Genomic DNA, 27,481 nt, shown 5'->3' on the forward strand with positions numbered 1-27,481 from the left:
TCCGCATTTTCCTGAGGCTCTGCGGCAGTGACGTCTGCTGCTGACGGCGGCCCCGGCCAGGAGAGCTGCCCGCTCTTTTTCCCTCTCCCTCCTTCCCCCCTCTCTCTCAGCCATCGGCCCCTCCCTTTCTGCCTCTCGCACTCGCTCTATACCTTCCCCCCTCCCTTCGAACCAGCCATCGCGCACAGGCCTAACGGACGGGGCGCCGCGGTACCGGCGTACTCAGGCCATCCCGGCGACGCTTGCAGGTAAGGCCGCGGCGGGGGAGTGTGCGGGGGCCTAGGCGGGAAACCATCGCAGGCAGGAGGGAAGCGGCCGGGCCGGCGGGGGGGACGCCGCGGAGCGTGCAGGAGCGGCGGGGGGCAGCGACCGCCACCTCCCCGGGGTCTGTGTACGGCTAGGCCGGGTCATCACTACTGGCGGGACGGGGGGAGGCAGGCCGCGGCCTTGTGTGGCCCGCTGCTAGGCCTCCGTCCCGTCGCTTGCCCTTCCAGGCCTCAGAGGAGGCCGCAGCTAGGCCCCGGCGGGGGCGGAGGGAGGAGGCGGCGGCTCGCGGATTGCCGCCTGTCTGCCGCCTCTACCCCCCCTCTACGGGGACGGGCGGTGGGCCGCGCGGTGCTGGGCGGACGTTATGGCTGCCGGACCGCACAATCCTCACACAAGTCACGGCATTTTTGGGGCGACTCTGTGAGGCGGTGGAATCAAGATGGCGCCGGCCCACATGCTGCATGTGAGGGAGGGGGAAGGGAGGGAGCGCCGCCATCTTGGAAGAAGACAGCACGGCTTGTCCTGAGGCGGGGCCGCGGCCGGACCCTCCCTGCCCGTCAGCTGCACCATGTCGTCCTGTTAGCTGGACGGGTTATATAGGACGGGGCCACCAATGGCGCACTGCCCCCTCAGGGAAACATGGGGTTAAACGTGCTTGTGTGAAAGCAGACAGAAGTACTAGAGGAGGCCGGAGGCGTTATATAAGGCCGGGCTCACATGACCGCGTTGGTGCAGCGTACTCCGCGCTCAGGCTAACATTTCCCATAGGCGGCCATATTGGCTGTCATGCGAATTATGTAAAATGTGCCAAAAAATATTCCCAGCGTGTTATATTGTGGCGGCCGGCAGCGAATTACGGAATCTGAGGCGGCCATACGTGTCTGTATCCATTCATAGAATATACACCATCACGGAGCTCGTTAGGGCCAGAAAGATCTGTGTCTGGCGTATAGCGGAATAATGTAAAGCGCCTCAATGTACCGCATGCAGGGGGATCTCTAAAGGGATCCGGTCACCAGGCTCATAGTGCCCCGCCCGCGGGCAACGTGGCTCCTGTAGGGCCAGTTTCACACGGGCATCAAAATCACGTAATTGGCGATGCGACGGCGCCGTAAAGCCGGGGGCTCCTTCACGATGTTTTGTAGGCTGCGACATTGCGAGGAATCCAAATGGCGGACTGCTGAATACTGCTGCGATTTGTGAGGTTTTGTAGCCTGTGTCTTCTTGCGGGTTGCATCGTAGGAGAACGCGGTTGGCGGGCTGCGCAAGTCTTACTGTAAGAGGCCCTAAAATAAGCCCGGGCTGCAGAGAAAGAAATCCATCGTCTAAGAGGGCCTGCCGGCTCCGCTGCACGTCTGCTGAAGCCTCCAGCACATGTTTGAGGCAGCGCTCAGCCAATCAGTGAGCTGGCTCTGATTGGCTGAGCCGCGGTGCTTGAGAACCAATCAGAGGCAGCACTTCCTGGAGGCGGGGTCTTTCAAACTCCCGGTTTCTTTTATGCTGCTAGGCCTTTATTTTCTGCATATTTGTGCACCAAGATGTCCCATAGAAGTCCATAGAGATGTGTAGGTGCGCGCAAAATACGCTAGATACGTGAAACACTGTGTAACGCAAATTAACGCGCCCCTGCGTGCGTAGAAGTAACGTAAAATACCCTAAAATGTGTACAAAACAAGCATAGTTTATTCTGCAGAGACGCCACACTCATGCGCACGCAAATACGTGTACGTTCATGTGGCGCTTGCCTAACACCTTCTTTCCTGTACACAGAAGGGCACAGAGCTGGCGGGCGGGCGCGGCTCATCCCCCTGACTCGGAGCTCAGCTGGCAGGCAAGCTTTGAAGTGCATTCATTTATTCTGAAATGCTACAGTATTTTAGAATACCCCCCCCCCCCCCCACACACACACACACACACACAGGGGAACGGGCATCCCTGTCTGGGGGCATGCTGCCCGTGGTTGTGGTGGTACGGACCCAATCACAGAATCCCTAGAGTCATTTATTAACCGCCTGAGTCTCTGAGCGCCCGAAGCTTGCAAACATAATAGCTAATAAAGGAATCGTTGCTGTAAGGCCGGGCTCACACGAGCGGGTTGGATTCTGCATGCTTATATCCGCCATAGAAGACCTGCGAATGGTCGCGGAAATGAACTGCACATGGTCGCGTATGCCTACGGTTTTCCGCACGGATGTACATGTATGGACAGCGTGATGTCTGCACAGAAGAAAGATTGCAAGCAGGGAATGACATCAGAAAGTTGCCCAACCCCTTGGAGATGCCCGATCGCTCAGGCGACATTCTCTTGTGCTGTTGTGGTGGGAGCTGCTCTCTAGGCTAAATCTGCTCGCGCCCCCCCCCCCCCCCCCCCCCCACACACCTAATACTGTCTTTTTTTAGAAGAGTATTTAATGTATAACTATGCTTTATAAAAACTTTCAACACATCATAGGGCCAGCTGGGGGACCCGGCTGCTGAGACCCCCAACAATCACTAGAACTAGCCAAATGAAGCACTCATCTGAGCCCTGTCACTGCTCGCTAGCTCAAGACAGACTCCGTAGAAAGTTTATGGGTCCATCCTCAGAGACGAGACTAGCTCAGTTCTGCTTTAGCTGACTTGTTCTAGTGATCATTGGAGGTCTCAGCAGCCAGAACCCTAACAGTCAAGTCTCTGACATGTCAAAAGTCATTAGAAAGTACAGTTACATTTTAAAGGCTATGGAAGCTTGTGTACGCCTGCCTTTTTCTATTAATGGATATACCTTTATATGAAAATAATTCTCAGTTCTTTCTGAGCTGGTGGGTGGAGACTAGCTGCTATCATAATTCCCATAGATGGCACATGAAGAAAACTGCAGATTCTGCTTCCTAACGCTAGTACGCACAGAGGAATAGCATCAGCTTGACAGACACTAGAGAAGTTCTGAGCAGTGTAATGTCATTTCAGTTGGTGTATCACAGTAAGTCACTTACTGTTAGCAGCAACCACATCTGTGTGAGTCTGTTTCCCTTTCTAGCAGCTACTCCGTCCCCCTCCTTTGCTATAGACTTCTATAGGCAGCATGGTCACCCTTCTTCACTTCCTGTTTCCATCTCTGTTACTAAAGCCAGAGTTCACTTGACAACAGGCAGTGGCCAGCAAGTTAAGGCCCTTTTACACTGGCCAAGAGTATTTTGGACGACTGCACAAGTGCTGACATCACCGATGAGGTCATCAGCGTTCGTGCAGAGCATTTAAACAAAGACTTGCTGCATTGCAGGCTTCTTGCCCACTTCTTGCTCAGCACTTCACCTCCTATGGGGAGCGGGGAGCCAGCGAGCCAACAATGTTTTTTAAGCTTACTGAAAAGTCAGCTTAAACAACAAGTGAGCAAGTTTTTGTTTTCCCATTCACACTGAACAATTATCGCTCAAATTTGTTTAAACAAATTTTGAGCGATAATCGATACGGGCCAAGAGGGAACGGGGACCCCTAGTGCTCAGCATTTTAGAGGGCTTTTTTCAGCGCAAAAATGTCATTTTTAGGTAAATTGATTAGAGCTTTTGCTAGTCATCAGTGGATATCTTATTAACACACTTTGTCGCAAAGTGCAGTGCCCATTTAATGAGCGCCAATTGATATGTTATTAGTTGGCGCACTTCAGAACAAGCAAGAGTCGGGCGGTATAAGAGGGTTTTATGAAATTAAAACGGTAACATAGTGAAGAACAAACGACGACACTTGAAAATGTTACTACTGCCTATGATGGAAGACTGAAGATATACAGAGACCTGTCATTTAAAGGACTAAATGTTGAGAGAGAGACCTTAAGGGGGGGTGGGGGAGGGGGGGAATAGGGGAAACAGTTATATATATAAAAATGTTATAAAGATATGTAAAAGATGAAAAATTGAATAAAAATACTTTCAATCAAAAAAAAAAGGGTAACATAGTATATAAGACCGAAAAAAGACATGCGTCCCTCTAGTTCACCTTATTACATTGATCGGCATTGCTAAGCAGTCTGCCCATTATAAAATTAAAATGGAAAATTACTTTAATGCACTGAGCGGCGGCTCTAGGGGAGGTAATGAAAACCCTTAAGGGCTTGCCAACGTGCGTTTTTTTTTTTTTTATACTGATGCAAGGCGTTTTTTATTTAAAAATTCTCATCACTTCTGTGAAATTACGATCCTCATCGCACTGGTATGCAAATCGAACGGCATGCAAGTGCAGCAGCATCGGCCCCATTGAAAGCTATGGGAGAACTCCATGATACTCTCTCGCAGCTATGACCGGCGGGGGAGTCCCATCATCCCCACGGTGATGGAGGGATTCCCTGCAGTGATGCGAGGCTCTTTTCGCATGAAAAGGCCTCATATCCATTGGACTTTCAGATGGTGGAAAGTGCGATATTTGGCTGTAAAGCGCGTCCTGATATTGCCCGCGCCCATGTGAAACTAGCCTAACAAGTTTGAAAATTGAAGTTTTTCCGAATTTTTATTAGTGTTTTTTTACTTTGTAAGGACAAAATTCACAGGTGAAAATTTACCGCTAACATAAACTACAATATGTCACTAAAACCATCTCAGAATCGCGTTACGGCATTCAAAAGCTATTACTATATAAAGTGACATATGTAAGACTTGAAAAATAAGACCTGGCCCTTAAAGGGTTAAAGTAGTCCTGGAATTTCCCATGAGCTGCAGGCTAGCTGCACCTACCTGCCCTCCAGCCACTGAATCACTGCCTATTACTGAGCATAGAGCTGCCAATCATTGGCTGGAGGGCGGGGTGGGTGTGGCTAGCTGCAGCTCATGAATATTCAGGACTAGTTCTGTGTCTGGCTGCTACTAATTAAATACAACTTTCTCCCAAACTACCGCACAGATCTACCCAGCAGACATATAGCTATCTGATGGTGCTCTCAGAGGGCTGCAGAGACATCCTGACAGTCTCTTTAACAATGAAATAAAGGGTTATTTTCTTTAAACCCTTAAGGCCTCCCTCACACTGGCGTCTGCAAAAATGCAGTGTTTTTGCAGTTTCAGCAGCGCTGGCATGCATTTTGCCAGCGTTTTAAGTACAGATGAAAATGCAGCCACAGAGGCTGGAAAAAAAAAACCTATTTGGCGTCCGGGTCCTCCCGCTGCTCTCTGGTGTTCCTGCAGGCTTCCGTGCAGTTGTCAGCGCAGACAGAGTATCTCTTCCTGGTAACGGGCATTGGAAACCCCGCCTCTAGCAAGAGATTGCTCTGATTGGCTGAGCCAGCTCTCGATGCACCAATCACAGCCATTCAGTTGAAATGCCCAAAAGTAGAACATGCACCACTTGAAAATCGTGGCGGTGAGAAGCATCGCAATCTAGCTGCTTTCTGTGCCTGTGTGAGCAGTCCCATTGAAAACAATGGGAGCGTTGTACCGTGATTAGGGCGGTGCTGAAAGGGTCGCGGTAAAAAGTGTCTGTGTGAGGGGGACCGTAGTCTTTTGGCAGTGGCTATTAAAAGACGGCACAGCAAAATAAAGTCGCTTAGCGGCGGGTGCATCAGAATCTGGGTGCTTGCTCTAATAGCGGGGACAGGAGGAACCATGGATTCCTGCTGTTTAACCCTTTATATGCTGCGGTCAGTGCGATCGCAGCATGTAAAATGCTGACACAGGGAGGAGGGGGCTCCCTGTGTCACCCATCGGATCTTTGCAATGTGATCGTGGGGTGCTGATGGGCTGCTATGGCACCTGGGGGCTGTAGGTACCCGTGTAATCGCTAAGCGATGGCATGGAAAAATACAAACAAAAAAAGCCCTGAACTGCGCGTGACTGCCTGCGAGCCTCTGCAGTCATCTGCAGTACAGGTAAGTGCCGTACGCAGGGTTACCAGCCAGGCTCACAGCCGGAATCCCACCCACTTGTGTCATACCGTCCATACTGAGATAACAAGACGAGAATAGAAAGTGGAGGAGGGTGAAGAATTGTGCTGCTCATAGAAGTCTATGTAGAGAGGAAGGGAATGTGTGTGTGTGTGTGTGTGTGTGTGTGTGTATATATGTGTGTGTGTATGTATATATATATATATATATATATATATATATACACACACACACACGCATTCCCTTCCTCTCTCCATAGACTTCTATGAGCAGCACAATTCTTCATATATACATATATATATGTATAATTAATTCAATGCAGAATTTGCTGCACGTTTCTTTTCGTAGGAATTTGGGAAACTTCTGAAAGGTCCAATAAATATATGTTCTATTCATCTAAGCCTCTTATTATCAAAAACCTTGATAACTAGGATGTGGAAAAGGCATTAGAAAATCAGTTCTTGCCTCTCGTCTCCGTTACACTAAGTATCCTTATGCTGCTGCTTCCTGAAAAATCCTGATATGTTGTAATACAGTAAATTTATGACTTAAAACCATGAGTCATATATGGAGGAGTCGGAGTGTGGGAAAATTGAGGAATAGGAGGTTTGGCTTGCCGACTCCACAGCCCTGATTACTAGAGTTACATTTCACATAACACTAGACAGCAAATTGTAAGGAAAGGAGACCCTGGGGGCCAACGCTTCAGAGACATTTTTTCTTTTTTTTTAATGTTTCTTCAGCTTAAAAAAAGTTAGTGATTTGCACTTTGCTAGTTATGATGTTGGCCATCACATCGGCACAAGTCTCACAATGCACTGATCGTTCGCATTGTCTCCTTTCAGCCTAACATACTATGTCCATCTAGTTCAGCCTGTTCCTCCCCCCCCCCCCCCCCCATTGTTGATCTAGAGGAAGGCAGAGGGCGAGATCTTCTCCTCTTCAGAAGTAGGACGTGATTTTTAACATAGATTCCACAGTAATCTTGGCTTGCCTTGGCCGCTAGCAAAGGAGAGATGAAACAGTATTTCTGCTGCTTTCCTTTTCCTGCCTGTTCAGCCTTCTTGAAACAAGTATTTAAAAGCAAGACAGCGCTCGGGTAAAACCAAATAAATAGCAAGGACTTCCCTGACGTAGACAGCCACACCTCTGGATGTTCTCCAGAAGCACTGAGCTGGGTCCAACGTAGTGTAAATTACTATGTACAAAGTAACAGGTACAGGGCTACGCGTTTCAGAGACTAGATCACCTTTTTCAAATACAAGAAAGAGGCAGTTTTAAGAAGGGACCCCTCTCTCCCCAAGGACACTCCCCAAAGACCGACAGTGATTTTTCATTACAACACAACCCTAAAGCATATTTTGTCTTCTGTTTTTTTCTATTACTTTTTTCCTATTGTTTTTCATTAGCTCAAGATAATCCTGTTTTTATTTCAAATTGCATTATATTGTATTTCTTTTATTGTTCCTCAGTTTTTTGTTTTTACTCTCCATATATCTTTAGGCACAGTACTGTTTTACATTTAGCCAAATTTAAATCCCTCGGCTTTTAGTACTGCGTATTAAGACCCATTTAGACACAATGATTATTGCTCAAAAGCCATCTTTTGAGCGATAATCATTTGTGTAAATGGGCCCATCTTTCAGTTTTCTGCCGAACGATGGATTTCAGTTCGGCATGGAGTCCGTCGTTCAGCAGAAGAGCTGATAAGACGGACCAAACGCTGTGTTCTGCCTTGGGAGCGCTAATTGCATTCTCAGCTGTAAGCAGCAGGGCAGAACAAAGGGGATGTATTCAGTGAACAGCGGGCGGGTGGTCTGTTCCCTGAATACTGCTCCTGGCGGCTCACATGCTACTAATTGGTACTAATAGGCATTAGTACCAAGTAGTAGTTTTATGCAAAATGATCACTCAAAAGCCATCTTTTGAGCGATCATCTTTGTGACTAAATGGGCCTTTACACGCACAAAAAATATGAGCGGCATACGCTCATGTGAGTAAGCCCTGATGGAAGAAAGACACAATGCGAAATTATGAATCATTTTACGGGAAATGCGAGTATTTAGTGAAACTGACATGCCAAGACAGCTGGTAGACCCTCTTATCATAGTAGCACTGATGTTCTCTGGTATATAGGAATTATACCTGACAATGTTGGTGTTTTCTCATTTACACACTGGTTATATTTGAACGACCTATCTGATTTGTGCTACCCTTTATTTTATTTTTTTTGCAGAAAAATCAGCTAATGATTGTTCAGAGTCATGGAAGAAGATGTAGCCGAGCTCGCGCTGCAAACAGAACCGCATGCATTTTTTCATACTTCAGGTACGTGCAGGTTTATGTGGATGAAGGTACATCTCCAGCGTATGATTTGTGTGCGTAACATGGATGTATACACAGTGTAATATACAGGTCACTAAGGGGCTGGATCTGTGCTGGAAGCGAACGGAGCCTCTGATGCAGATGTGAATGCAGCCCTAACTGTTTTTCTGTTACCGTTTTTGCTCTTGCCTGTTGAACAAATGATCATCAGCAGGTTGCTGTAACAGTCTGTTATAAAAGATGCAATACCAGAGAGCGTTGACAAGGATGTAGAGTCTTTCAGAAGGCAAAGCACAATTTTTAATTAGAAATGCCCTTTAACCTTTTGAATGCCATAATAATGTTCACGTTCGATGAGCACAAATTAACTCTGGTTTCTAAAATAAAAAAAAATATTCCTTTATACACACTCATATATTTTCTGAAAGAAAACACCTGGCACGTTGTCCGTATGCCACCCAGCACTTTACTTTCATGGACACCTTCAAGAAATTTTGCATCAAATAGTAACATAGTTTGTAAGGCTGAATGAAGACAATGTCCATCTAGTCCAGCCTGTCTATCCTCCTGTGTTGTTGATCCAGAGGAAGGCAAAAAAAACCCCAAGAGCAGAAGCAAATTAGCCCTTTTTGGGAAAAATTTCTTCCCGACTCCCTAATGGCAATCAGACTGTTACCTGGATCAACCCCTAATAGTTCCTACCTGCCTGTATACCCGGATTAACAAAAAAAATGTCATGGGTAATATGATGTTCCCATCAGTGTTCTGGTTATTTTCCTTTTTTTCTGAATGGGGAAAAAAAAAGTTGTACTTGCAGGTAGGGCTAGGCGATTTTAATCTCCATTTTTCTTTTTTTGCCTTTGTTGCTAAACAAGCTTAAAAAAGACACTTCTTTACACAAGGGAATTGTATACACAGCAATTACTTAATATATATTGATTATCAGAATTGCATGGGACAATTCGCATAATTAATACTGTGTATGCAATTCCCTTATGTAAAAGAAAGCGGTATGAACTGTTAGATGCTGTTCCACACCAACAGTCATCCCAGCCCACCATGTACTAAGCACACACTCCATCACAGCCTTTATATATTGTCCTCCCCCCCCCCGGCCCCCATCAGTTTCCATATACTGTGCTCTCCCATCCACATCGCATCTCTCCATGTACTTTCCTTCCTCCAGTCACCACAGCCCCGCACCCCAGTGTCCTACACACACCACTTCCTCCCCAATATTAGTCCCGCCAACAGGGGGCAGGGCTTATCCCAGTTTCACAATTCTGCTGACATTGCTGTCAGTGTGGGACGGACCCAAATAGAAACAATTCTGTTTGTATTTGTTTATGCTTCCATTTAATCTGTTTGCTACAGCTGTACAACTGTGCACGTGCAGTTGTAAAATAGAGCTACATTTCAAACAAAAAACTGATCATAACTGATGCGAATGGATAATAACTATTCATTTTTTTCACAGATCAGTTGGCATACGTTAGACATCCTTTTTTTGGCTTTGAAAAAAATGACGGATAAAAGGACGCCAATGTGAACATACCCTAAAGTCTTGCCCAAGCAGAGCCTGACATATACAACACCTTCTAAAATAAAAGTACAAGATGTGCAGAGTTCATGTCCTTTATATCTATATATACACACCCATCATCATGTCTATATACACACATCAAAAGCGAAGAGACCAAAATATTTATGATCCAGGTGACCGTAAACATTTCAGCCACAGAGTCGACAAATTGTCCTGCTGAGGTGTTATATGGGTGATTATATGTTCAACTGAGCATCTACTCACTCCTTTACTAGAAAAAAGGCCTCTCTAAATATGACAGAGAACATATACATTCCCTGATTGGTAAAGGGGTTACTGGAGGCTGTGCAAGAGATGACAGAAACAAGCTGTGATCTCTCTTTCTGATATTGCATGCAGTTTCTACCCACCCTTATACATACGCAGGACCAGGAAATAAAACTCTTCTTGCTGCTTTCTGAATATTGTGTCTTACATCATTTGAAAATTAAGATTCTGGGCTTTATTACACTAAGATCTAAGCTCTAGTCTTAATGGCTATGGAAACCTTTGTGCATTAAAAATCAATACATATCTGAATAAGTCCCTGCAGAAAAAAAGTGATACATATCTGTTGTTTGCATTAAGTTTTCCTTCTCGTGCTTTTAGAAAGCCTCATACTTGGTTTGCAGTCTCTCCTACCTTTAAGTTTCAGGCTTGAGTGTGTTCCTAGCACTGATTAGCTGGTCTCTTTCATGAATGTGCACAAACTCTGATCCCCCCTCTCTCCTTTTCAGAAGCTGTGTAGCATAACCACACCCACTCAATACTACACAGCTATATTACCATCTACACTCAGTGTAGTTGCTGGTCCTGTTCCCCTCATTGCTGATGAGAGAAGAAAATTCAGCAGGAGTACATTTACAACCCCCTGTAATAGTAGCTTTCTCTGACTTTCTCATACAGCCCTCTGTAATGGCTAATTGGAAAGGCAGTAAATGCAGGTTCACAAGAGAGAAGCAGGCTAGTGGAGGATTTGTCAGTTTACTCTTGACAGAATTTACTAAGATTTCAGTCCTCCAGTTTGCATTGTCTTGGAAATCAATACAAACCTAGAAATCAAACAATCAATTTTTTAGTGAAAACAATTACTGAATTCCGTAAAACACATTCATAAAGGCTGCAAAGCTGTACATAGCCGTCAAATGAGTTTTCCCATAAGTTTAAATTGCTTCATAACCTCTCTTTCCTGTTTGCTGCTCACCATGACCTTTCAGTGCTGCAGCTAATCACTGGTAATAAAAGGTCACTGCTGTGGTCTGTGATTGGATGCATGGTCACATGTCTTGGTCAGCAGCAATCAGGAAGGATAAGGTGTCTGTGAAGCAATTTTGGGGGAAAACCTTTTAATATTCCAGCTGCAGCAAGGGTTTTAAAAGGACTTATCATAGTCTCATGTCAACAGGCTAGTTGCAAAGCTTTGCGGTCATGGCCCTGCTGGCCCCAACAATATCTTGATTTTGTGTCTACTCGCCCCATTCCATTGTACGGACTCCTTAGATTTGGTGATGTGAACGTGTCAAGTGGGTTATCCCCTCTTCTCACTGTCAGTCAAGTCTGATGTCACCCTTTGATAGTGAGTGGTGGGGACTGCCCACTTGATACACTGGCAGTGCTGGGACCGGATTGTAAGGAGAGCCTGTAGGATTAAACAGAGGTGAGTGGAACAAATGAAAGACATTCTTGGGGTCAGGGGTCAAGGTTATGCAGCTGATCCTCTTTAAAAACAAGATATATTACATATGTTCTTGATAGTGATTGGATTACAGAGGTACTACAAAATGTTATATATTTTTTTCAGTTTATATAAAAACTTTGATAACATTTTGTAATGGCCTGCAATTTCTCCGTTTCTTTGTACCCATGACAGCGCTTCATATTCTGCGTTGATAATTGATAATACACTGGTCATTTCATTAGAGACACCCATCTAGTAGTGCGTTGGACTTTCTTTGGCCTTCAAAACCATAACACTTATTTGTGGCCTTAATGGGGTTGTCCCGCGGCAGCAAGTGGGGTTATACACTTCTGTATGGCCATATTAATGCACTTTGTAATGTACATTGTGCATTAAATATGAGCCATACAGAAGTTATACACTTACCCCCTCCGGTGCTGGCGTCCCCGTCTCCATGGCGCCGACTAAAGCTGCCTTCTCCTTCCATTAGACGCGCTTGCGCTGTCCAGTCTTCTGTTCTGTTGAATGGGGCCGCTCTGGCGTGCTCGGTCTGCACATGCGCAGAAGACCTGTGCGGCGCAAGCACGCCGGAGCGGCCCCATTCAACAGAACAGAAGACCGGACAGCGCAAGCGTGTCTAATGGAAGGAGAAGGCGGCTTTAGTCGGTGCCATGGAGGCGGGAACGCCAGCACCGGAGGGGGTAAGTGTATAACTTCTGTATAGCTCATATTTAATGCACGATGTATATTACAAAGTGCATTAATATGGCCATACAGAAGTGTATAACCCCACTTGCTGCCGCTGGTCAACCCCATTAATCTTACAAGATGCTGAAGTTTTTCTGCAGGGATATTGGCCTATAGTTTCTTGTAGTTGCAAATTAGATGTAGGTACTAGATACTTGACTGCACCACCTGTTCATCAGAACGATTCTTGACATCCCCTTCTAACCCCTTTTGTCAACAAGTTGTTCAGGGTCACAGGATCCCCATTAGCTGGATGTCTTTCATCGATCACACCATTCTTGGTATACTCCTGATGCAGTTGCATGCGAACTCCACAAGGTTTGCAGTTGCTGAAATCCTGGTTTCAGCTAGTCTAGACCCGATGACCATGGCTCATTCAACCTTGCTCAGATCACTAGATTGTTCTCATTCTAATGTGGATTTACGCTGAAACTGCTCAACAGAAAAATTGCTCACGTGATTTTATACTGCACTTTAGTGTCACAGGTCTACCTCTTATACAGGGAAGCTCTAATAGTGAAAAGGCCGCTGTCCCTAATGGTGTCCATTTAGTGTATGTAGCTGATATCTGCACAAAGGTGTGTTCCAACATATTAAGGCAGCCTTCACACTTGCGATCGCGATATCGCTGCATTTCTTAAAGGCATCCTAAATTACGTGTCAGATTAGTAAAGTAGCTGGAAGGCATCAAAGACTATATAAAGTATTTTCCCTTGTAACCAACAGTGTATATGCGTTGATTTTCTTGCCAGTGCACTGGATTTAAAAAAAGGGTCTGTTTGAGAAAATGTATCATTTTTGTGGTTCATTTCCAGAGATATGTTGTAATGGGGTTTAGCGTACTTGAAGGCCTTGCTGAAGAAATATTGTCTTCAGTATTACAGACTTTTTTCCTACTCTTACAAGAACTGTTACTTATTCTCTATGCAGTGCATTATTCACCCACTCTACTATATTGGTGGGATCTCACAAATTATTCTGGTTGTCCCCTGTGATCTAACCCTGATTACAAATCTTTTTCAGGTACTTTGGTGTTGTCCTAAATTAGTTCACTATTAGATACAAATTTGTAGATCTGCTACTTTCATTGTTTCAAGTTGCCAAATTGATTGATGCAGTTAGCTGCATCTTAGGTGCAGAGGTTGGGCTGTCCGATCACAGCAGGGCAAAGATTATAGTCCTTCGGGGCCTGCTTCAGGCATTACTATTTTACGGAAGTCCTCTAATCCACTGATTGTCAAAAATTGGATATACTTGATAGATTTGTAACTAATCAAAAAATCACAGTTACCATTACAACATAAAAATACCTGATTTCCCGCATCCCCTCCTTTGGCAGATAGGGGGGAACTTATTTGTAATACTCTTGTAAATGTATTATTAAGCAAAAACCATGCATGCTTTATTTAATTACTGTCAAGAAATGTTTCAGTAATATAAATATATTCTAAAATGAAACTTTCCACTTTGTCTTCATTTCACTATTTTGTAGAAACTGGAACCCCTCACCTTCATGGTAATGAGATAATCGTGGAAATCCAAGAGACTGTCTTTGTTGCAGATGGGGACGGAGGAATGGCTGTTCAAGGATTTCCAGATGATGCAGACTCTGTTGTTATTCAGGATGTAATTGAAGATGTGGTCATTGAGGATGTGCAGTGTGCTGACATTTTGGAGGGGACACGAGTATCAGAGACTGTAATAATACCAGAGCAAGTTCTAGAAGATGAGATTGGCCCTGATGCCGAGGAGCAGGAACTGGAAGAAGATGTGTTATCCAATTGTGACGTTCCTGAGAATGTCTTGGACTCTGACTTAGTGGCAGGCGCATTGACTGTTACCAGCAGTGAAAATGTTGTTCATCCTGCTCATGGAGTAGGAGAGGAGATGGCAGAGCATGGTCTTGGTGATGACATGATTTCAGAAGAGGTCCTTGTAGCAGACTGTGCTTCGGAGGCTGTGATTGATGCTAATGGCATTCCAGTGCAAGGTCCTGATGGGGAAGAAGTCAATTGTGATGACTACCTTATGATATCTTGTGAGTTACAGCCCATTCTTTTTCACATGTTCACATAATTGCAATTATAAACTGAAATCTTCTCATATTGGCAAACTGTAACCATAAAAGGTACTTTAAAGCATAGCAATGCTTTTCAGGCGACTTTTCAGAATAAGCCGCAATGAGAAACACAATTACTGGCTATTATGACGTATAGGTGGGATGTTTCACCAGTTTTCCAACTTTGCAGGCTTTATATATCTAATTCTCAGTCTTCCCTGAGCTGGTGGGTGTGTAAACTGGCTACTGCTATGTCTGTCATACACAGCACACAGAGAGAGGAGATCCTGCTCTCCTATCCCTCTGTAGCATGCTCTCAGAAGGCACCACATCATGGACGACATTATATAGCAGTATAGCTGTGAATCCAGTACTGAGGTGAGATAAAACACGTACTAGAAGCTGAAGCCACTTCTCTTTATGAGTCTCTCTGCCTGTCTCCCTCCAGCAGCTCCCTTCTCCACTCCATAGACTTCTATGGCCAGCATGAGACAGCAGCAAGCAAAAATCCACCCCCACCTTCACTTAATCCGTCTCTGCTGATAGAGACAGATTTCGTAGGACAACAGACAGTGTACATCAAGTTAGAAGGAAGGAAGACTCCTAGTGGCCAGCACTTTCAAGCAATTTAGTTTTGTTTTGTTTTTTTTTTTTCCTACAAAAAAATCATCATTTTAGGTAAATAAAGAGTTTATTTTCTGAACAGGAATATACTTTTGGAAATCTACAAGAAAAAACTTTGAGGCAGCAAATAATGGAATTGCATTATGAGGCTGCATTCACACGAACGTATATCGGCTCGGTTTTCACGCCGAGCCGATATACGTCATCCTCGTCTGCAGGGGGGGGGGAGGATGGAAGAGCCAGGAGCAGGAACGGAGCTCCCGCCCCCTCTCTGCCTCCTCTCCGCCCCTCTGCACTATTTGCAATGAAAGGAGGCGACACGGGCGGGGCTAAGTTCCGAGAATTAGCCCCGTCCCGCCTCTCCCCATTGCAAATAGTGCAGAGGGGCGGAAAGGAGGCAGAGAGGGGGCGGGAGCTCAGTTCCTGCTCCTGGCTCTTCCATCCACCCCCCCCCCCCCCTTCTGCAGATGAGGGCGATGTATATTGGCTCGGCGTGAAAACCAAGCCGATATACGTTCGTGTGAATGCAGCCTGATGAAGTATGGTCATAAGTTTTATATCAATTTTTTTTTAAATATAAAAATCCTGCTTTCTAAGGCTTCCTTCACACAGACGTTTTTTTACTATGATTAGCACGACGCTTTCAGCACCGTACTAATCGTGGTATAACGCTCCCAATGTTTTCAATGGGACCGCTCAGACAGCCACTCGATCGCAGCTCTTTCCAGCGTCGCGCTTTTCGAGCTGTTTCTGTTCTATTTTTGCCTGTTTAGCGCCCTCATCGGTAATGAGGTAAGCTAAAATGCAGCCGAAAGCGAAAGTAAAATCACGTCGCTTACCGCAACGCATGTGTGAGGAAGGCCTAAAGTATCTGTTTGACTTTAGACAGATATTTTATTTTTTTTATGTGAAAGATTAAGGCATATTTTCCCACTGAAGTCTTAAATTTCATTTAATCTGCTAACCTAAATTAATATATTTATAATAAACTAGATAACTGACTCTTAAGATAGCCGTACACCTGAATGTTTGGCTGACAGACGCTCGTTCTGACCCCATTTCCATACTTATATATGCTCGGCTGAGCATACATGTGTTCTCAATGGGGAGAGGGGAATAGACTGCTGGCAAGCTCTTCTGGCAGCAGCTTATCTCCTTTGAGCACAGGACATAGCAACATAGCTGATATGTCTTTTTCCCTGACATCTGGTCTTAGGGGTGAGTCGGGGCAAACGCATACATATTAGATGCTCAGCCAGCCCAGGTGAAGTGTGTATGGGCACCTTTAGGGTGCCATCTCATGAGCGTTAGCACTAACTATTTGCTGATAATTGCCAGGCTGATCCTCAAGTCTGGGTGCAGCCCAGCAATTAACTGCAAATAACGAATGCTGGTGGCACTTTTATACTAACACTAAGGGCTTATTTGCACAAACGATTTTGAACTGGATATTGCGCATCCAAAATTTGCGCATGTAATACCCAGAGAAAAGAACCCATTGATGTCAATGGGTTCGGTCACGTGTGTTTTTTGCGCACGCAGTTCGGTTGCACAAAAAATAAAAGCAGCTTGTCCTAATTTTGTGTGTATATGCGTACGGTTGGCACATAATAAATTAAATTTGCCATTAATATCAGAGGAAGCATGCTTGCGTGTTTTGTTTTGTTTTTTTGTGCGCACAAATATGCAGAGCTTGCACACGCAAGAAAACTCACAAGCATGCTGCCTTTTATTTTCAATGAGCAATTAAATTTATTGTGGACTAATTGGTACGCAAAACACACCAAAATAGGACCTGCATTTCGGTCACATGAAGAAAAAAAAAAAACACAGCATGTGGAAATCTATGGGTTCTATTCACTGTATCATGCGCACAAATTTTGCAAACGTTATACGCCGCCAAATGCGTTTGTGTGAATAAGCCCTTACAGTTAAAAACTAAACTCTTATCTAGAAGCCTTCAGCATGCCTAATAAACCGAAGAGAGGATATGTTATGCTGAGACTTTTCATTTTCCACTTATGTCATTAGTGACTGCTTATATAAGTACTAAGGGCTTGTCCACACTTATCTGCTGGCATCTGTGGTTGTTCAGAGAAGAAAACATGCAGTCCAGCAAAAGAGAGGTCCATCGCACAAATGATCACATGTTATCAAATGGTAAACCCAGCGGATAAGTGTGAACCGTAGAACCATCATTTCCACATTTTGCACTCGTGAAGTGCAAGAAACCAAGACCGTTGCATGCATGTTGAAATAAATGGCTCTGTACTATGAAGTAGCAGCTCTGGATGCACAGTTGGCTACTGAGGGCATAAAGGATCAGTTTGTATGCCTTTGCTCACTGTTGCAGAATAAGGATTCATTGGCTCGCTGTGTGTATTTTTACATTCTCCCTTCCAGCACTTTTCCTAACAGTTTTACGAAGACTTTGCTGTGTGCTAACGGCACGGCAATCAGTTAACTCCCTTCTAATACCTATTTTATATCTTGTTTTAAGTGGATGATGCTGAAAAGATTGATGAAGATTGTGCGGAAGAAATCGCTATGGCTGGGGAAGTGGACGGAGACCCAGTTAAATTATTAGATGGATCGTGTCCAGAAGTCATCAAGGTTTACATCTTTAAGGCAGACCCCGGTGAAGACTTGGGTATGAAAGTTCAATTTCATTGTGAAATTCACGTGTTTGTCCACAAAATAAAGTGTATTAAGTAGGATTTTATTAAAAATAATAAATGACGTTCATATATTCCTCATCAGGTGGCACTGTAGACATTGTGGAAAGCGAGTCTGAAAATGATCCTGGAGATGGACTTCTTGATCCTCATACTGGAGGTCGTCTTCCTCGTGAAAAGATGGTTTACATGGCTGTGAACGATTCTCAGAATGATGATAATGATTTAGGTGAGTTTATAAACTTGTCACTTCTGCCCTGTAAGCATTCTGTAGATTGACTAGTGAGTGGGAACAACTATTTCTATTTTGTTGCATTTAATTTAGGTCATTTTAATTGTTCTGATTTGCAGATATAGATGTGCTCTTCAGTTTAAGAGTAACTGCACTTTTAAAAAACCTGTGGCATGTCTGAGGGATATAGCAAAACTTTTTATCAGTAGGTGTCCAGATGCTAAGACCTACACTGATTGCTGAAATAAATAGGCTGCTGTGCTCACTCAAGCGTTATGCAACAATGACAGCCGAGGATGTACGTCAGGTCCTTTTGGCTTCAGAAGACTGACACATAGACATCTATGCATCCATCTTCAGCAGCCAAGAAGTGCCACCAAGCAGTGATGACAGCCGATGGGGTATAGCGCTCAGCTGAGCCTTGCAGCCCCTTCAGTTCAGCACCCAGAACCCCACTGATCCGAACTTTTGACATGCCACTGTAACTTGTCAAGTGTTTTTTTTGTTTTGTTTTTTTTCTGTTTTTTGTTTTTTAGTGCAGTTACTCTTTAAAGAAAAGTTCAAAGTAATGTGGGTTTGTTTCTTCAGATGTAGCAGAAATTGCTGATGAAGTATACATGGAGGTAATTGTTGGAGAGGAAGATGCTGCAATAACGCATGAACATCAGCTGGATGATGCCGAACTAAGCAAAACTTTCATGCCAGTTGCCTGGGCTGCAGCTTATGGTAAGGGCATCAGTGTTAGAGATGCTGTATTTGCATATACATTTTTCTTGCATTATACACTTAGGCCTCCTACACATGGGCGTATTTGCCTTGCGGAGTTCGTGGCGGGCGTCCGCCTCCAGATTCCGCAGCAATTACAGCCCATAGTATCCACTAACTCGCGGAGAATAAATTGCAGCATGCTGCGATTTTTGTGCGGGGTACGCACGGCCGGCTTCCATTGAAGTCAATGGAAGCCGTCCGTCTCACGGCACTTCCGCAGTGGGCACTGCGGACGTATCCCGGGATACATGCCACCCCACAGTGCTGGTGGCTACTGCGCATGCGCAATGGAGTGTTGGCTGGCACATTGCAGCATGTGCAGAAGCCCGCCTGACCGGTAAGCTGGGATCACCGGCTGGGCACCAGGTCAAACTCTGCTGTGGAAATCCCGCATGCAGGGTCCGACCTGCTCGTGTGCAGGAGGTCTTAGTTGTTATCATCCTAATATTTATGTTCAGCCCTCTTTTGCCCATCCCAATATGTTATAATGTCCAGTATCGTACTGCACTTTGAGAGACTGCGATCGAATTAAAAGGGTTTTTGGGTCTTTTTTTTTTTTTATTGATGACGTATCCTCAGGACGGGCCATCAATTGTTGATTCCAAAGATAAAAACAAGAGGTGGGCAGAGTTTCTGTGGTACAAAAGAGACCTGGAAGAGTGGTAGAGTCCGCGATTGCTGCCACCTAATGGCACTACAAGCCGAAGGCTGCAATGGTGTCAAGCACATAGAGTGGAGGTGCAAAATGCTATCTCCAAATCTCCTTTTTTTGCTCCCAAATCCTAGCATTTCTATCCCTCCACTCTATCAATTGTTAATTGTCGGGAATCCAGCGTTTGGGACCCCGACCAATCAGCTGTTTAGACATCCGTTGTCGTCAGCAAAACACAGTCCGAAACAGAAACTAGTTACTCTAACCCCCGTGTAGTGGCCAGCACTGGTAATTGCAGGCACCGCTCCCATTAAAATGAATGAGAGCTGCTGATGCAATTACAAGCACCAGCAACTACACAGGTGTCAGAGCCATCTGCTTCCACTCTCTCATGTGTTTTGCAGACCCCAGCTGATCAACTAATGGTGAACTATTTTGAGGATAGGTCAACATTAAAAATTGCGTAGAAGCCTGCTTTTAAAACAGTGTTGTCCATTGTTTACCTGTAGAAGTCTGGTAACAACATGTGCTGAGGTCAGCTCTAAACGCTGTACAAAGCTCCTATTCATTTCAATGGGGCTGCTCACACAAGTGTCAAATAGCCTGTGTCGCCCATTGAAATGAATGGGCAGCGGTTTCAACGCTACTAAAAAAAAAAGCAATACAACTTGGTACCGCGTTTTTGGCAGCGCTAAATGTCCTAGCTATACTACCTGAGAGAAAAGAAAATTTGATATTCGCCTTACAGGTGCCATCGGGCTCCCCACAGCTGTTTTCGGAGCTTTGGGCCAGCTACTTGTCAAGCCGGCAAAGCGTCTATTGCTAATGATGGGGATTGAATTCTCCGCCTCCCAGCAAGAGATTACTGTGATTGGCTGAATCCGCTGTGTGACAGCCCGCTTAGCCAATCACAGCCAGCGCTGGATGCACCAATCACAGCCATTGACTGGCTATAATTGGTGCATCCAGCTCTGGCTGAGAGGGCTGTCACTCAGCTGATTCAGCCAATCGGAGCAATCTTATTATTCAATTTTTTTATTCTACTACTTTTAGCGCTTTTTTGCTCTGTCATCCCCATTTTTACACATTATGTCTTTATGATAAATGCTGGTAGTAGCAGATTCCTTTTACATTCACCACTTGATTCACCACGGTGATTTGACGTTCATCATAACCACTTTGTTTAAACTGTCCTAATAAACTGTCCCACTATGTGACTACAATAGAATAAAAAGTCTACTTGTTAATATACTTGTGTTGCAGGTAATAATATGAATAACAGCCTGGAGGGAGTGGAGCACAGGAATGGCACTGCTAGCGCCCTTTTGCACATAGATGAATCTGATGGTCTGGACAGGCTTGCAAAGCAAAAACCAAAGAAAAAGCGAAGAGGGGAGAACCGTCAGTACCAGACTGGTGTGTGTCTTGATGACAAACTGCATTCTGTAAAAGTTTCTTTTGCTACATCGTAATAGAGAAGATTTGTTGTACAAGATAAAAAGAAAAATTGAAGGTTTTTTTTATTTATTAGAAAGGTTTTTGATAAGAGTACAGATACGTCTCAATAGCCTTAAAATGCAAGAAAAAAAATGAAACTTTACCATTTTATATACAATTCTTTATGGTTCCACAGTCTTCTGGGCCAACAACTTCAGCTTTAGGCCATACACGTACATTGGAAATGTTGCAATGTAAGCTTCTGATTTTGACTGCAAATGTAGTAACTGTTTAGGCTGAAGTAGACCTTTACCTTTATACCTTTGCATGTCTACCAGCAGGTTTTCACTTGAACATTGTATACAGAGGAAAAACTCCTTTCAGTCATAAAAAAAAGTAATTCTGCAGACCTACCACTAGAGGTCCTAGTTGGTTGAAAAATATAGATTTTATATAATTGTCTGTCATTGCAGATCATGCAAAATATATTAATATATATCACAACTTACAATTCAGCATGGCCAACGTCCTGGTTAATTTCTTCAGTGCGTTACGTGCCGGACAGCAGACTATTATTCAGATTTATAGTTGCTGTAATATTGATCTCCCTTGGGACGGGATACTGAATTCTTAGAAAAATTCATCAAGAAAAAGAAATGGAAGTTTTTAAAGATAAAAATAAAACTTTGGAGGGCTGATTCTATTTTAGTGTTTATAACTCATGGCTCTGTAATATAAATACTGTAGGCATTTGGATTCGGGTGAAGAGCTTGCTGCTACCCTAGTGAGCTATTTCTGACCAGGGTCTATTTCCTTAGCAGCTCGTAAGACTGGAGTGTATTGGCTTCTGGTGGTGTTATCTATGTGTGTACTTTGCACATATACAAATTTATATAAGACATTAATGTTAACTGATATAATGTAAACCACTGGAGTTTCTCCTCTCATTATAGCCTCACAAACCTTGACTGTAGATAGTCACATAATGCACATTCATTCCTATGTGTAGCTTATCTTAGACTTTGTTCACATGACATTCAAGGTATACTTTGTAGGGAATTTCCTAACCTAAATCAACTATGTAAGCCTGTATCTCACTATACAGGAATGCAGGTGGCATCTTGCTAACTGGCAACCATTGTAAAAAAAAATAAAAATAAATGCACATGCCTATTCTTTATATAGTTTTGTATGGAATATATGGTCTACTATGCTTTCCATACTGTGGGGAAAAAAAAAAAGGTATACGGACAGGCTAAAAGGACACTTTTTGGAGGGCTGGGGAGGGTCTCCAGATGAATGGAGCCCTATGGATATGTTTGGCATATACAGCAGGAGATTTTCCCAGCATATACACCAAACTTGGGTCTTACGTGATACGAACAGACCCTTAGGCTGGGCTGCGAAGAGCGTATCTCGCAGGTAGGGGGCAGGCTGCAAGATATATGTCCGCAGTATGCAATGATATTGCATACTGGCTGCATGCCGCCTGTCGACATCTACTATCTTTGCGCGCATGCTCGCATAGTACGCGTCTATGTAGGACATGCACAGAATATATGTATAAGAAAAACAGCAGCCACTCTTTTGATTTGCAACATGGCTGCTTATAGAAGATTGGTACAGTGTATTACATGCAAGAATACGCTGTACCAACACGCTCATATGAGCTGGGCCTTAGACTGTATGAACTCTGCTGTTTATAGACCCTCAGTACGGGAAAATAACAAATATTTTGTCACACAAAACACCTTTCCATATAACCGCACTATTAGGGCTCAGGTCCACAACCGTGTATTACGTGTGCATTACATGGACACGTGCGTCAGTGTGCTTTCATTGATCCATGCACATGTGCGTGTGGACACTGCGTAGCGATACACAAGAGAAATAGATTACAGCATGCTCTGTTACTCAGAGTACCCATGCAGTGTTAGCCCTATACATTGGTATAGACAGAGTATGAAATGCTGTCCATATGCAATACATTGCGTATGGGCAGCATTTCCATATGCATCCCCGCTCTAAAACAGAGCATGAGCCCTTAAAGGGGGGAATGTATTCAGAAAATGACATACTGTATACGTTTTTTAAAGTATTTTTGGTCTTTTTTTTTTTGTCAAATGTATATTCACAAAAAATCCTGTCTGCATTTTTTACACTGACTACTAAGACTAATAATAATCTAAAGCTTCATTTCTGTGGTGAAAACTTTTCAGCAGCCATCTCTGTATCACAGGCAGAATTACATTAAATGGTAACGCCTAACTATATATGACACAGGACCCACCATTCACAATTCGGGGGTAATAACTCATGTTTCACTGTCTGATTTCAATAAGCTGAAAAAATTTGAGTTGATGCCTTTTAATGGTACCTATAGTATTAGCGCAAAAAAAAAAAAAAACCTTTACAGGTTCTCCTTTTGGGTTTGCAGAATTGGATGTATAATTGAATCTAAAGAAAATATAAGCAGTTTATTAGCTAAAAGACAGGAAGTTTAACTTTTATTTTAGTTTGAATTTTCCTTTCAAACATCGTCCGTTTGCTTCACTGCCAGAAAGTAATTACATTGTGTGTGTTATTTCACAGCTATAATTATTGGACCTGATGGCCACCCTCTTACCGTTTACCCATGTATGATCTGCGGCAAGAAGTTCAAATCTCGAGGCTTTCTGAAGAGGCACATGAAGAACCACCCTGAACATCTGGTGCGTAAGAAGTATCGCTGCACTGACTGTGATTACACCACCAATAAGAAAGTAAGTCTGCATAACCACCTGGAGAGTCACAAACTGTCTGCTGCAGTTATTAAAACCGAGAAGGACTTGGATTGCGATGAATGTGGGAAAATCTTTCTACATGCTAATGCTTTGTTTGCCCACAAGCTGACCCACAAAGAAAAGGCGGGCAACAAAATGCACAAGTGCAAGTTCTGTGATTACGAAACGGCTGAACAGGGGTTACTAAACCGGCATCTTTTAGCCGTGCACAGCAAGAGCTTTCCGCACATCTGTGTGGAGTGTGGAAAAGGTTTCCGTCACCCATCGGAATTAAAGAAGCACATGCGCACTCATACCGGCGAGAAGCCGTATATTTGTCAATATTGTGACTACAAATCTGCTGACTCCTCCAATTTGAAAACTCACGTTAAAACGAAGCACAGCAAAGAAATGCCATTCAAGTGTGAGATATGCCTCCAGACATTTGCAGACTCTAAAGATCTGCAGGCACATGTCATCCTGCATCAGGAGAGCAAAAGTCACCAGTGCCTGCATTGTGACCACAAAAGCTCTAACTCGAGTGACCTGAAAAGGCATATTATCTCTGTACACACCAAGGATTATCCCCACAAGTGTGAAGTCTGTGAGAAGGGCTTCCACCGGCCCTCCGAGCTTAAAAAGCATGAAGCTGCACACAGGGGTAAAAAGATGCATCAGTGCCGGCATTGTGAGTTCCAAATCGCGGACCCTTTTGTGTTGAGCCGACACATCCTGTCTGTACATACTAAGGAGTTGCCATTTAGGTGCAAACGCTGCCGTAAAGGCTTCAGGCAGCAACAAGAACTAAAAAAGCACATGAAATCTCACAGTGGTAAAAAAGTGTATCAGTGTGAGTACTGCGAGTATAACACCACAGACGCTTCAGGTTTTAAACGCCATGTCATCTCCATCCACACCAAAGACTATCCCCACAGATGCGACTACTGCAAGAAAGGCTTTCGCCGGCCATCTGAAAAGAATCAACACACAATGAAACATCATAAAGAAGCTAGCTTAGTGTGATTTTTGTCTATTGTGGGTATTTGCAAAATATTGCTAAAATATACCTGTTCTTGTAGATAACAGTGTCAGGGTTTGTTTTTTTTATGACTATTAATCTATGTGCCTCTAAACTATTAATTATTTTTATATTCCAGTCCGGCTCTTTGTTTGTTTAATAAATGAACAAAGCTGCAAATATGAGGAGAACACTGGATATGTATGTTCAGTGCTTTCTTCTAGCTTTGTCTGCCCATGATTGGTTGTTTTTGTTTGTTCCCCTAGTATTTTTAACTCTTGCTCTATCATGGCACGCTATCCACAGATCACGCTTCCAAAACTTTTGGCTATTCGGTCCTCTTTGTCTACAAACTTCAGGTTTTTTTTGTTTTCTTTTTAGAGACAAGTATAAAGAAAATACTTCTTCCCTTTTAGGATCCAATCCTGGTATTGGTTAGAAAAAATACACATCGAAAACTGCACTAAATGGACAGCTTTTAAAAGGGTTTTCGAATACTTAAATTGATAACCTAGCTTTAGGAAAGGCCATCCATTTACACGAACGGGTTGTGTTGTGGGTCCCCCCTATCTCAGCTTCCAGTGACCAGCAGGACCAGAGAGCAGCGGCACTTGCTGGAAAGGTATAACATTTTCATTGCAAGACCTGACACAGTGACACCCATGAGGTTGTGTGGTACGGCAGCTTGGGCCACTCAAGTGGAGACCATACACCCTGGCATGCATGTGGGTTTTACTGTAGTTGAAGGCACTTTGCACTGAGGTGATACCACCCACGATCAGCAGCTCTCATTGAACACAAGGGTTCTGGCATTGACACCCCAACTGACCGTGTATTGGTGGCCTATTCTAACAGCCTGTTACCAATACAAATTCACAAGAAACCCCTTTTACACTTGCTGCAAGGTTAGTTTATGAAGAGGAGTAACTTTTTAAAATTAGTTTGAACCCTTCTAGCAGCAAATGAAAGTTCATCTGGTCTAGAGCTACAAAAATAAAGCAGACCTTACCAGAAAGATTTGGGAAACCCTAATAGCCCTTTAATCTGGGCTATGATTCAAAGTACAACAGGGCCACCCATGTAGGGGGGAGTATTAACTCAATTTAGGCAAAAATTTTAATCATTCTCCGTAATCTTAATTTGGGTTCACTAATGCATTTGTTTATGCTTTACCATTTCAACTTTTAGACCTGGTTTGCGGCTTTCTTCATCTGTTTTGTATTCAGTGTTATTCAAATCTGGATGTTTCTTATGCTCTTTGAAAGAAAGTGTCTATCTCAGAATATATTCCCAGTATTTTAACAGAGGTGTTTTTTTAGAGGTTTTCTTTGTTTTAACAAATGCTAAAGATCTTCTACTTCCCTAAATAGCAACTATATCTTCAGGTTGGGGACAGAAATGCTTTATTGTAATATAGACAACCCCAATGGAGGAGGGCTGGAGACATTCTCACAATAAAAGTATTGCTGGTTATTGTGTATAAAATGTTGACGACTAATTTTATTTGCATCAATAATATAATCTTAGAAGCTATGCAGTGCAATTATGCAAAGAACAATGTAGATATATTCACTTACCACGTCATGAAAATAGCTGACCCATCGATAACCGTGCACCGTACGTATTGATCACATGTACTTCTGTTCGTCCTCTTCAGTGAATTGGCACATGGAATTTTTAATGGAGATTTTAAATGCTGTTTACATTTGTGATACCTTCTGGCTTATTTTAATTTGGGTCTTAAATTATTGAAAAAAATGCACTTTTTAATATTACTGGTAGTGTTTTTTGCTGCATGCAGATCACAAATTGGGGGAAGAATCGGACTTGTATTGCATATTAAATACAGGCAGCAATGTAAACTTGCCTACAAAAAAAATGGAGTCCCATTAATGTTTGCGTTCTCAGTGGATTTTGTAAAATGTTAATGGCACTTTCTGGCAATAGACTCTTGTACTATATCATGATCCAGCATGTGGTGACACCACTCGTTGTGCTTTTTATACAGTCAAGATGTTTTTCTTTGCACATATGACACTAAAAGTAGGGTAAACGGATACGCAAATTGCCCCATACTTAATGTTACATTAAGAGATTCATCCATGTAGAACATGAGACCTTCTTGCCCAGTACTAGTGAAGGAGGGGATCGTCCTTGTCGGCTCGTACTGTAAGTGGGGCTTGTCTTCACGTTGGAATTCTAATGAGGTTGCTTATGTTACCAGAATGTATTATAATAAAGTCTAATAGTTACTGAAATTGTTCCAACATAGGCATACGAGAAATACCTGCAGTGCAGTGTTTATTATTCCCAACATATGTATTATCCAATTAATGTGTAATGAGGTTAGAATATACTCAAGGCTTCACTTCATTTATTTTTTTTTGTTACAAGAACGGGGCTGTATAGATGTAAATTTTGTGTTTTTTAAAGTTTTGGGTTCTTAATACATTTTAGATTCATCATCTGGCTTTTGTAAAGACCACATCTGTAAAAAGAGGTTGTAGCTATTGTTCATATTTGTTTCTTTGTTTCCATGGTTTTAGTTTCAGCTGAAATGTTTGGTAAGTGCTCCAAAATTTGAATGTTCAAGAGGTACAGGTTGTTTTGTTTTTTTTTTATTTTGTTTTTTCTTTGGAAAAGAACATTAATGTAAATTATTCATTAGACAGCCTGTAAAATATTTTATTGTCTTTATTCTGTGTACAATTTTGTATAAAAAGTAAAGCAAAATCAATATAGGGATGTGAGATGACCTTGTAATTGTGCTCTTGATAATGTGGTAAAATAAAGAATATTTTCCTGTT

General features: G+C 43.3%; 1 protein-coding gene across 1 annotated transcript; it reads left to right on the plus strand.

Annotated features, from left to right (window-relative positions):
- On the plus strand, positions 1-27,481 carry ZFX (zinc finger protein X-linked). The gene is made up of 8 exons (XM_066599816.1): positions 1-248; positions 8,352-8,443; positions 13,940-14,485; positions 17,631-17,780; positions 17,891-18,034; positions 18,626-18,763; positions 20,721-20,873; positions 23,487-27,481. Exons 2-8 carry the CDS (start codon positions 8,380-8,382, stop codon positions 24,677-24,679), a joined length of 2,388 nt encoding a protein of 795 aa, XP_066455913.1. The 5' UTR covers positions 1-248; positions 8,352-8,379; the 3' UTR covers positions 24,680-27,481.

This window comes from Eleutherodactylus coqui, chromosome 4 (assembly GCF_035609145.1).
Source record: "Eleutherodactylus coqui strain aEleCoq1 chromosome 4, aEleCoq1.hap1, whole genome shotgun sequence".
Classification (NCBI taxonomy): domain Eukaryota; kingdom Metazoa; phylum Chordata; class Amphibia; order Anura; family Eleutherodactylidae; genus Eleutherodactylus; species Eleutherodactylus coqui.

Bases quoted from the DNA above. Each gene is read 5' to 3' on its own strand.
- ZFX (XM_066599816.1), top strand. From the start codon at position 8,380: ATGGAAGAAGATGTAGCCGAGCTCGCGCTGCAAACAGAACCGCATGCA. The intron at 8,444-13,939 runs GTACGTGCAGGT...ACTATTTTGTAG, and splicing joins TGCATTTTTTCATACTTCAG to AAACTGGAACCCCTCACCTT. The intron at 14,486-17,630 runs GTGAGTTACAGC...TCTTGTTTTAAG, and splicing joins TGACTACCTTATGATATCTT to TGGATGATGCTGAAAAGATT.